Genomic DNA, 12,335 nt, shown 5'->3' with positions numbered 1-12,335 from the left:
CTCTCTCTCTCTCTCTCTCTCTCTCTCTCTCTCTCTGTCTCTCTCTCTCTCTCTCTCTCTCTCTCTCTCTCTCTCTCTCTCTCTCTCACACTGCTTGTGTTCTCTTAGCCACATGTACTCAGAGTCACAGATCCAGTTTCAACAGTCAGTCTCTTTCATTCATTTATTAAGTTCACAAACCCCCCGCCCACCCCGCCCACCCTATGCACACACACCCATACCTTCCCCCCACCCAAAACCTCACTCCCACACACTCACACACACACACACCTTGAGCCAGCCCCTCCCCCTCCCCCTCCCTTTCCCGCTTTAATTACTAACAAAGAGCAGGTGAGCCATTGAGGGTGTGGCTCCCCACATTCTCCAGTCCCTCTCCCTCTCTCTATTTCCTCTCTCTCACCCTCTTTTTTTCTATTCCGTCCTTCGCTGCTAAGAGCAGAAGTGAGAACAGCAAGTTTACGTTCACCAGAGCTCCCGTTTGGATTTGTTCTTTCAACGACACACTCAATCCTCTCACAATGGCAATGGCAGGGGGACTTCAGTGCATCAAATACCTGGTGTTTGTGTTTAACTTCTTATTCTGGGTAGGTACTCTCTATCTCTCTCTCTCTCTCTATCTCTCTCTCTCTCCCTCCCTCCCTCCCTCCCTCTCTCTCTCTCTCTAGATTATAAACAAGTCCGATATAATCTCTGTTCTCTCTCCTACTTAGTTTAGAAGCTTTGAACGTGTGGTGTTTGGTGTTTCACGGCCACTGTTAGAGACGGAAGTATCCAAACAGAGGATGAGATAGGATCAGACTGTAATCTGCTTTTAGAAATGTCCGTTTTACAGTTAGCCATGCGTTCCTCAAGTTGGGGGAGAGCAGAGCAGAGCAGAGCAGAGCAGAGTGGAACGGAACAATTATTACGCTTACAGAACCATATTTCTCCCAGGGGGCATGGTGGCAATAATGTTAACAATGTGTTCGATGTAGTAAAACGTAAACAGGTTTGAGGCTGAACACGCAGGCAGATGAAGGGGACCGCAAGGCAATTTGTGGCTAATGTTTAACTGTGCTGTCTGTCTGTCTGTCTGTCTGTCACCTGTGATTAGACGGAGGTGCACCGAGGTGTGTTGTACTTGTGTCTTAGTTCCTTTTGCCATCGCTCTACCTCAGGGGAGGCTGGAGGAGGTAGGAATCGGAGGACGGGGCTCATTGTAATGCATGGAACGGAATGAGGAATGGTATCAAACACCTCCACTGCTCTACCTGCACATATACCTGTATGTCTGGCCCAGTACCTGGCAGTGGTGTGGATCATTGGTGTACCTGTGTGGTGGTCCGTAGGCTGGGTGCCGCAGATGGTGGGACGTGTCCTAATTCCCCTCCTGTCTCACAATGGTCTGATGGACATAAAGCCTGATTGGTGTGTGTGTGTGTGTGTGTGTGTGTGTGTGTGTGTGTGTCAGTATTAGCTTGCTGAGTTAAAGGGACAGTTCAGTCCCATTCTTTCACAGCAGATTATCAACAACCCCCCCCTGTCACTAACCACACACACACACACACACAGCTCTGAGCGAGAGCACTACAGTAGATGGAGGAGAACTCTATTGACGGTGATGGTGTTTGTCATTAACCTGGGGTTAATCAGTGACGGCGTTTAGGCGTTTCTGTGTACGGAGTGACATCACAGCGGGAGCCGGGAGGAGACGCCATGCTGCCCCGTAGAGGCAGGATTAAGGGATGTTTAATGATGGCCAACTTCACACACAGAGCATTTACACCTGACCTCAGCACTTTGCATAGACTTTGCATAGTGAAGGGTAAAACACACCTGCGTGATCACCCTAACGTTAACCCTTAACTAACCTTAACTCCTAACCCTTCCCTATCAACCTCAGTCGGGTGACCTCAGAGGCGATCCCATTTAGCCTTTACCCGTGGGCGATGCGCAGTGGCCGTCTTGCCCCGTGGCCTGCAGGGACTAGCTTGTGTCCAGTCGCAGGGTCAGGTGTTAACCAAGCGAATCATGTTGGATGCAAATCAGCATTGAACAAATCAGCATTAGCATACTCGTTTTCCAAGTTCATTTAGCTCCTCTTGTGTTTTCCAGTGAGGAGCTCCAACCCTGATGAGGCCAATGGGGAGCTGATAATGATGATACCGTTGGATGCTAGTGATATTTGGAGCGCCTTTCTAAGGAGCCAAGGACGCTGTACAGGGGGGTGGGGGGGGGGAGCAGAAATGAACAATCTAGACGTACAGTACATAATGTAAAAGTGAGTGATGCTAGGCTGGGGCATGATGCTGCTGCTGCTGTTGTTGTGTCACATGTTCACCTCAGCCAATTAAGCTGAAGCTAGGTCAACACTCTCCAGGGAACCCCAGCAGGACGCAGATGAGGAGGCGACGTTTAAGGTTTCTAACTGCTTGTTAGTTGCCCCGCTATTGAGTTCCTGCATTGCCAAAGGGCATCATGGCACATGTAGTACAAGTGTGCATTGAAACCAGATAAAATACATAGATTACTTTGTCTTATGATGACTGTTGGATAGATGATTCACTTACTTAAACAAATGTATTTGTTATCAGTCGCTTTGGATAAAGGCGTCTGCTAAATGCCGTAAATGTAAATGTACAAGACAGGGCGGATGTGGTGACAGAGGCAGGTTGTGCTTGGTCTTACTTTTAGGGTTAAAGGTTACGTTTCAGTTTAGGTTGATGGTATTTATGGCCTCTGTTAGCATTTCCAAAGCCCCGTGTTTATAATCCAACCTGTGAACTCTAGTCTTTGTATGGAAGTTCAGCACTTAAGACATGTTGACATACTGTAGCTGTGGAAAGCATGACTCACATGGTGGTGTGCTCCTCTCTCGGTGTTCAATGGAGGTTTTTGTTTGTAGTAGACCCAGAAACACCAGTTTGTCCTCAAAGCTGCAGCTACACCGTGTGTGTGTGTGTGTGTGTGTGTGTGTGTTCGGGGGGGGGAGGTGTGAGGTAACTGGATTCCTCGACATGGAATCTCACTCAGACTAAGGCCTGTGGTATGCACACTAACTTCTGCAAGACAAGTGTGTGTGTGTGTAATCCCACAAACCCTGCATAACTGCCCCTGGGTGTGTGTGTGTAATGCCTCAACCTCCGCATTGCTCTGCCAGGTAAGCTCAGTGAGAGGCCTGTGTGTGTGTGTGTGTGTGTGTGTGTGTGTGTGTGTGTGTGTGTGTGTGTGTGTGTGTGTGTGTCTATCCATCCCACCCCACCCCAGTGACTCATCCAATCCGGGAAGCTCATTGTTTTGACCACCCAGGGACCACTATTGGTTAGTCACCATTCAGAAAACATCCGTCACCAGGGTTACTTACAGTCGTTTTGGAACTTACCTCAGGTGGTGTTTCCGTAAAACGTTGTAGCAACGTTGATATTTGGTCTGGGTACAGTGTGACTCAGGCTTGACGCATTCATGTGGAAAGCTTTTGAAGAGTCCCAACAGTTTAAGAGACGCACGGTTGGTCGGTTGCCTGGGTGATGGTGTGTGTGTGTGTGTGTGTGTGTGTGTGTGTGTGTGTGTGTGTGTGTGTGTGTGTGTGTGTGTGTGTGTGTGTGTGTGTGTGTGTGTGTGTGTTGCATTGGGTGTGTTGACTGCAGACAGGCGAGCAGACAGACTGGGTGGGATAAGTGGGGCAGTATATGTTAGGGCACGGTCTAGCACGGTCTAGCACGGTCTAGCACGGTCTAGCACAGAGGCTGTGGGACTATCCTGCCCGTAGCGTTACCCAACAGAGGCGTCAGTGGGACTGATCACACACCATGATATCATGGAAATGTACGGGTGTGTGAACATGCCTCTACAAATCTGCGGTCGGTCTGGGTGCTTGTTTTGTTCCCTTTTGTGTGTTAGACAAACGCACGCGCACACACACACACTCACATCCCCAGGGGAGACGTGACTTCATTGTGTTTGTGAGGGCATTCACCCTTTATTCAGACGCCTGTAGCTCAGCTCAGTCATTCTTCACCGTGATGGTGTGACGGTGTGACGGGCTCTGACAGGGCGGTGTGACGGTGTGAAGGGCTCTGACAGGACGGTGTGACGGTGTGAAGGGCTCTGACAGGGCGGTGTGACGGTGTGATGGGCTCTGACAGGGCGGTGTGACGGTGTGAAGGGCTCTGACAGGTCCAACTGCTCACATGAAACCTTTATCACAAGCTTAGAGGAAGGGTTACCTGAAACTGACGGTGGGAGGAGAGAGGTTCCTGGTTTATCAGGTTGAACAGCTCCGTGTGTGTGTGTGTGTGTGTGTGTGTGTGTGTGTGTGTGTGTGTGTGTGTGTGTGTGTGTGTGTGTGTGTGTGTGTGTGTGTGCGCCTTTTAAAGGCCTGTTGGGTCTCATTCCCAAAATCTGAACTGGTTCTCCTACCTAATCCACTGAGTTCACACACATGACAGATCTGACACACACATAACAGATCACACACACACACAACAGATCTGACACACACACACATAACAGATCACACACACACATAACAGATCACACACACACACACACCAGAAGTGTTGTCATTATTATCTCATACTAACACTGCTCTGCTGGACCGACATCCTGTTTCCTGTTATCAACAGATAACAACTCTCACGTCTGTCATTGCTGGTATGAATGTACTGATGTCTGTCATTGCTGGTATGAATGTACTGATGTCTGTCATTGCTGGTATGAATGTACTGATGTCTGTCATTGCTGGTATGAATGTACTGATGTCTGTCATTGCTGGTATGAATGTACTGATGTCTGCCATTGCTGGTATGAATGTACTGATGTCTGCCATTGCTGGTATGAATGTACTGATGTCTGTCATTGCTGGTATGAATGTACTGACAGATGTTCATGTAGAAAACACACAGACATGGCAATAAAACATGTACAAGCATGATCAGAATGTCACATGATTCAACTAACAGGGGAAAGAAAGAGGAAGACAAAAAATCTAAGCGTGTGTGTGTGTGTGTGTGTGTGTGTCCTCAGCTGGCAGGTACAGGTGTGTTGGCGGTGGGCCTGTGGTTGCGCTTCGACTCCAGGACAGAGGGACTGTTCTCTGGAGAGGACTCTCCCTCCGTGTTCTTCACTGGTAAGAAAGACTCCACTACAAATATAAGAAAGAGAAACTGTTGTACAATACATCACTGGAAGTAGAAGAATTACAAATACAGATAACAAATACAGAGGAAAGACATCATCATGTTGTTGTTGTTGTTATTAATATTATTATTATTATTATTATTATTCATACACAAGGACGAGTCTTTGAGGGCCCTGGGGACCGTGACTGTTTGTGTGTGTGGCTGGTTACCGTGGGAACAGGCCGCTCCCTAGCGCCAGTGTTATTATAGTGGGGCATGGCGGGGGCTAAGGGGGGGGGGGGGTGGTTAGTGACAGCCGTACCGGTGACGTAGGGAAGAATATGTGCTCAGACTGGTCGGCCGTGTCGGTCCAACACAGAAGAGTTCTAAACAAACGGGGGGCGGGGTCGGGGGGGGGGGATAAGTCAGGAATTGAAATGCAGAAACTGACCATGTCAATCAATCCATCTTTATTTGGACAGCACATTTCATACAACAATGCACTTCAAACAACCAAGAGCTAACAGAGGGACATGTTAACAACAACCAAGAGCTAACAGAAGGACATGTTAACAACAACCAAGAGCTAACAGAGGGACATGTTAACAACAACCAAGAGCTAACAGAGGGACATGTTAACAACCAAGAGCTAACAGAAGGACATGTTAACAACCAAGAGCTAACAGAAGGACATGTTAACAACAACCAAGAGCTAACAGAAGGACATGTTAACAACCAAGAGCTAACAGAAGGACATGTTAACAACAACCAAGAGCTAACAGAGGGACATGTTAACAACAACCAAGAGCTAACAGAAGGACATGTTAACAACAACCAAGAGCTAACAGAAGGACATGTTAACAACAACCAAGAGCTAACAGAAGGACATGTTAACAACAACCAAGAGCTAACAGAGGGACATGTTAACAACAACCAAGAGCTAACAGAAGGACATGTTAACAACCAAGAGCTAACAGAAGGACATGTTAACAACAACCAAGAGCTAACAGAAGGACATGTTAACAACAACCAAGAGCTAACAGAAGGACATGTTAACAACAACCAAGAGCTAACAGAAGGACATGTTAACAACAACCAAGAGCTAACAGAAGGACATGTTAACAACCAAGAGCTAACAGAGGGACATGTTAACAACAACCAAGAGCTAACAGAAGGACATGTTATCAACAACCAAGAGCTAACAGAAGGACATGTTAACAACAACCAAGAGCTAACAGAAGGACATGTTATCAACAACCAAGAGCTAACAGAAGGACATGTTAACAACAACCAAGAGCTAACAGAAGGACATGTTAACAACCAAGAGCTAACAGAGGGACATGTTAACAACAACCAAGAGCTAACAGAAGGACATGTTAACAACCAAGAGCTAACAGAGGGACATGTTAACAACAACCAAGAGCTAACAGAAGGACATGTTAACAACAACCAAGAGCTAACAGAGGGACATGTTAACAACCAAGAGCTAACAGAAGGACATGTTAACAACCAAGAGCTAACAGAGGGACATGTTAACAACCAAGAGCTAACAGAGGGACATGTTAACAACAACCAAGAGCTAACAGAAGGACATGTTAACAACCAAGAGCTAACAGAAGGACATGTTATCAACAACCAAGAGCTAACAGAAGGACATGTTAACAACAACCAAGAGCTAACAGAAGGACATGTTAACAACAACCAAGAGCTAACAGAAGGACATGTTAACAACCAAGAGCTAACAGAGGGACATGTTAACAACAACCAAGAGCTAACAGAAGGACATGTTAACAACCAAGAGCTAACAGAAGGACATGTTAACAACAACCAAGAGCTAACAGAAGGACATGTTAACAACAACCAAGAGCTAACAGAAGGACATGTTAACAACCAAGAGCTAACAGAAGGACATGTTAACAACAACCAAGAGCTAACAGAAGGACATGTTAACAACCAAGAGCTAACAGAAGGACATGTTATCAACAACCAAGAGCTAACAGGGGGACATGTTAACAACCAAGAGCTAACAGAAGGACATGTTAACAACAACCAAGAGCTAACAGAAGGACATGTTAACAACCAAGAGCTAACAGAGGGACATGTTAACAACAACCAAGAGCTAACAGAAGGACATGTTAACAACCAAGAGCTAACAGAAGGACATGTTAACAACAACCAAGAGCTAACAGAAGGACATGTTAACAACAACCAAGAGCTAACAGAGGGACATGTTAACAACAACCAAGAGCTAACAGAAGGACATGTTAACAACAACCAAGAGCTAACAGAAGGACATGTTAACAACCAAGAGCTAACAGAGGGACATGTTAACAACAACCAAGAGCTAACAGAAGGACATGTTAACAACAACCAAGAGCTAACAGGGGGACATGTTAACAACCAAGAGCTAACAGAAGGACATGTTAACAACAACCAAGAGCTAACAGAAGGACATGTTAACAACCAAGAGCTAACAGAGGGACATGTTAACAACAACCAAGAGCTAACAGAAGGACATGTTAACAACCAAGAGCTAACAGAAGGACATGTTAACAACAACCAAGAGCTAACAGAAGGACATGTTAACAACAACCAAGAGCTAACAGAGGGACATGTTAACAACAACCAAGAGCTAACAGAAGGACATGTTAACAACAACCAAGAGCTAACAGAAGGACATGTTAACAACCAAGAGCTAACAGAGGGACATGTTAACAACAACCAAGAGCTAACAGAAGGACATGTTAACAACCAAGAGCTAACAGAGGGACATGTTAACAACCAAGAGCTAACAGAGGGACATGTTAACAACCAAGAGCTAACAGAGGGACATGTTAACAACAACCAAGAGCTAACAGAGGGACATGTTAACAACCAAGAGCTAACAGAAGGACATGTTAACAACAACCAAGAGCTAACAGAGGGACATGTTAACAACAACCAAGAGCTAACAGAGGGACATGTTAACAACAACCAAGAGCTAACAGAGGGACATGTTAACAACAACCAAGAGCTAACAGAAGGACATGTTAACAACAACCAAGAGCTAACAGAAGGACATGTTAACAACAACCAAGAGCTAACAGAAGGACATGTTAACAACAACCAAGAGCTAACAGAAGGACATGTTAACAACCAAGAGCTAACAGAGGGACATGTTAACAACAACCAAGAGCTAACAGAAGGACATGTTAACAACAACCAAGAGCTAACAGAGGGACATGTTAACAACAACCAAGAGCTAACAGAAGGACATGTTAACAACCAAGAGCTAACAGAGGGACATGTTAACAACAACCAAGAGCTAACAGAAGGACATGTTAACAACAACCAAGAGCTAACAGAGGGACATGTTAACAACAACCAAGAGCTAACAGAAGGACATGTTAACAACAACCAAGAGCTAACAGAAGGACATGTTAACAACCAAGAGCTAACAGAAGGACATGTTAACAACAACCAAGAGCTAACAGAAGGACATGTTAACAACAACCAAGAGCTAACAGAAGGACATGTTAACAACAACCAAGAGCTAACAGAAGGACATGTTAACAACAACCAAGAGCTAACAGAAGGACATGTTAACAACAACCAAGAGCTAACAGAAGGACATGTTAACAACAACCAAGAGCTAACAGAAGGACATGTTAACAACAACCAAGAGCTAACAGAAGGACATGTTAACAACAACCAAGAGCTAACAGGGGGACATGTTATCAACCAAGAGCTAACAGAGGGACATGTTAACAACAACCAAGAGCTAACAGAAGGACATGTTAACAACAACCAAGAGCTAACAGAGAAGCCAAACATTAATATCAGGACTGCATCATAAAGCACCATAAGGTCATGTCAAACCAACCATATCATAATAATAATATTATTATTATAATTCTATATTAAACAGACTCCCAGACACAGACTGGTTCTGTTTGACCCAGCAGTACTAGTCGTATGGACAGAGTCTGTTTCTTCTCTCTGCCTTAGTCTTATATTTGGGGACACTCCTGAGTAAAACACAGTTCAGTTATTTTGTCTGTGTGTGTGTGTGTTTGATGAGGGGGAGGGTGGGGGGGGGAGGGTATAATAGCACTACTGTGCCTTGGGCAGATGAAGCTGAGTTTGTCTACACCAAGGCCAGCCCTGGCAGAGCCATGTACACACACACACACACACAGACACACAGACACACACACAGCCTCCATTCTCCGTTCAGGGACAGAGACACCATTGTCAATGCTCTTTTGTTTTCCTCCTTTTATTCTCTCAAGAACTGTCACAGAAAGACTCCCTTTCCCCTCCTTTCTTTCATTCTTTCATTCTTTCCTTCTCTCCTTCCAACCAACCGGTAACTTCAGTGGGTTGGAAGGCGACAGAGTTGGTTTGAAATGGCAGACATGTTAATAAGCGGCTCTAGATAAGATGGTGGGCTGGCTGGGCGGCTGCGTGTGATTGGACACTGTGCTGCACAGCTTGTCCACTCACGTGTACTGCTGCTGCATACCATCTACTGTGTGTGTGTGTGTGTGTGTGTGTGTGTGTGTGTGATGGAGTGTATTTGTATTATTATTATTAACTTGTGCATGGTTCAGAAACCTCACAGAAAGCACGTTAGGTCTTTAAAAACAGACCCAGAACTGACTTCCTGTTTTTCTCCACTCTCTCGGCTGTCTGCCAGACACATGGCAGTACCACTGTTAGCCTGCAGGGCTATGCATTTGCTGTTTCAGAGGTCTGCGTTCTCATAAGTGTGTGTGTGTGTGTGTGTGCCTCCCAGGGGTGTACATTCTCATCGCTGCGGGGGCTCTGATGATGGTGGTCGGCTTCCTGGGCTGCTGCGGAGCTATTAAAGAGTCACCGTGCATGCTGGGATTGGTGAGTCTGTCTGCCTGTCTGTGCCTGTATATGTGTGTCTGTCTGTCTGCCTGTCTGTGCCTGTATATGTGTGTCTGTCTGTCTGTCTGTCTGCCTGTCTGTGCCTGTATATGTGTGTCTGTCTGTCTGTCTGTCTGCCTGTCTGTGCCTGTATATGTGTGTCTGTCTGTCTGTCTGTCTGCCTGTCTGTGCCTGTATATGTGTGTCTGTTTGTCTGTCTGTCTGTCATGTATGCTACTAGACATATTTGCACCGATTTTGTTGCCGGTTTTAAATATTTGTATCCTCTTTCTCTCTCCCTCCCTCCCTCCCTCCCTCCCCCAGTTCTTCTTCTTCCTGTTGCTCATCTTCGCAGTGGAGGTGGCTGCTGGGATCTGGGGGCTGTCCAACAAAGACCGGGTAAGACCGGGTCTCCTCCAATCACACTGCCTGTCCTTCACCTCTACATCGAAGCCCATCAATACCAGATCAATACCAGATCAATACCAGATCAATACCAATGGCAGTTCATGTCTATGCAGTCGATGCGTTCCATTCTCACCCCCTGTGTTGTCTGTCTGTCTGTCTGTCTGTCTCTGTGTGTCTGTCTGTCTGTGTGTCTGTCTGTCTCCAGGTGGTGGAGGACATCTCAGAGTTCTACAAGCAGACGTACGCCAACTACCAGAGCACCAAGCAGGACGCCCTGAAGGAAACCCTCCGACTCATCCACTTTGGAGTGAGTGCACTGTGTACACACACACACGCACACACGCACACACACACACACACACTCTCCCTCACAGATGCTGTCTTACACACAAACAAGAGAGAGAGAGAGAGATGGTTGTCCCTTTCAGAAGTGGAACTAACGTTGTGTTGTCCATGTTTCCCGGGGGGCAGCTGGACTGTTGCGGCATCACAGGCACAGTGATTGACGCGGCCAGGGAGACCTGCCCCAAGAAGGACGGACTAGAGGCTCTCGTCACCACGGTAACGATAATAACAGCATATCACAGGAAATATCAGTGTGATCTGTCTACCCTCTAATGAAGAGACATCTTTTAAGATGCATCTAGATAAATATGGTCACTATGAGGTCAGCTGTGGCGAAGAAGTGCTCTACAGGCCTGGAGGGGTAGTGGGGTTGTGTTGTGTTGTGTTGTGTTGTGTTCGTCCTGGTCAAGAGTGCTTCTGACGTCCCCTTTGCCCTCTCAGAGCTGCCCTACCGCCATCGACGAGATGTTCAACTCCAAACTGCACATTATCGGAGGAGTGGGCATCGGCATCGGAGTCATCATGGTGAGACTCACCTCCGCCAATCAGACTGCAGCATTTATGACATCTGTCCTTCTATTTTTTACTCTCTGTCTCTCTCTCTCTCTCTTTCTAACGTGGACTGTCTCTGTCCCTCTGTCTCTCTCTCTCTTTCTAATGTGGACTGTCTCTCTCTGTCTCTCTAATGTGGACTGTCTCTCTCTGTCTCTCTAATGTGGACTGTCTCTCTCTCTAACATGGACGGTCTCTCTGTCTTCTTCAGATCTTCGGGATGATCTTCAGCATGCTGTTGTGCTGCGCCATCAGAAGGTCCCGGGATATTGTGTAGAGTCACACACACACACACCATAATAACACACACACACACACACACACACACACACCACAATAACACGCAGACACACACACACACACACACGACTCCCATGACTCCCATGTTGTGCCCTTAATTTATGTGTGTCTGTCCTCTCCCAAGATCACTGTGTTAACCTCCAGCAGATTTCTAATGCTGTTTAGCAGGAGCCAACCACTTAGTCACGGGGGTCCACACCGTCACAGGGGGTCCACACCGGATGGAATGTTGAAACCGGTTTCCTTTGAAGGTGTGGAACTCTGGTGATGCTATAGAGGCTTTGTTGTAACATCGTGTCCACAGCTGTGATCATTTAGATTTCAGCCCTCTGGATGCAAAACACCTTTTTAAGTCTGCCTAAACCCAATCTTTTTGTATAATCTAATGGTTTTAAAACAAAAAAAATTACCTAGCTGTGCATTTTGTTTGTGTACGGTTCTTTATCGTTTTGCCTCTTAAGCTACATGTAACGTTTTTAACTTTACATTTGAAGAGAAGCCTCATTTTATAAATACAATGGATTTTTATGCACCTATTTTGATGAACAAGGATCTGTAAATCTTTGCGATGCCAAATAAAATGAACTAATATGGATGTTGGAGTGTGGCGTTGATGTGGGTGTCAGGAGGGATTGGGTGATGCAGTGGTCAGACTACGGTCACGGGGGCTGGTCATGCCTCCAGGTTCTCCCCAAACTACAGTACCAGTCCAAGGTTTGGACACACCTTTCCACGAGTGTGCAAAGCTGTCATCAA

The 12,335-nt window shown here is 46.2% G+C and overlaps 1 protein-coding gene across 2 annotated transcripts in view; it reads left to right on the top strand.

Moving 5' to 3' along the window:
• The window catches only part of cd9b (CD9 molecule b), a 14,906-nt gene extending 2,732 nt beyond the window's left edge, over positions 1-12,174 (top strand). The window contains exons 1-8 of one of the 2 annotated variants that reach the window (XM_083692092.1): positions 410-584; positions 5,005-5,107; positions 9,877-9,974; positions 10,299-10,373; positions 10,588-10,689; positions 10,854-10,943; positions 11,169-11,252; positions 11,491-12,174. In XM_083692092.1, the coding sequence (XP_083548218.1) occupies positions 519-584; positions 5,005-5,107; positions 9,877-9,974; positions 10,299-10,373; positions 10,588-10,689; positions 10,854-10,943; positions 11,169-11,252; positions 11,491-11,556 (684 nt within the window). In that variant the 5' untranslated portion in view covers positions 410-518 and the 3' untranslated portion in view covers positions 11,557-12,174. Of the gene's footprint in view, positions 1-409; positions 585-5,004; positions 5,108-9,876; positions 9,975-10,298; positions 10,374-10,587; positions 10,690-10,853; positions 10,944-11,168; positions 11,253-11,490 lie in introns of those variants that run through there. The other variant, XM_083692091.1, reaches the window with a different exon arrangement.
• Positions 12,175-12,335: the final 161 nt, after the last annotated feature.

The sequence above is a fragment of the Argentina silus genome (genome assembly GCF_951799395.1).
Source record: "Argentina silus genome assembly, chromosome: 20".
NCBI lineage: Eukaryota > Metazoa > Chordata > Actinopteri > Argentiniformes > Argentinidae > Argentina > Argentina silus.
This window is presented reverse-complemented; position numbering and strand designations above follow the sequence as displayed.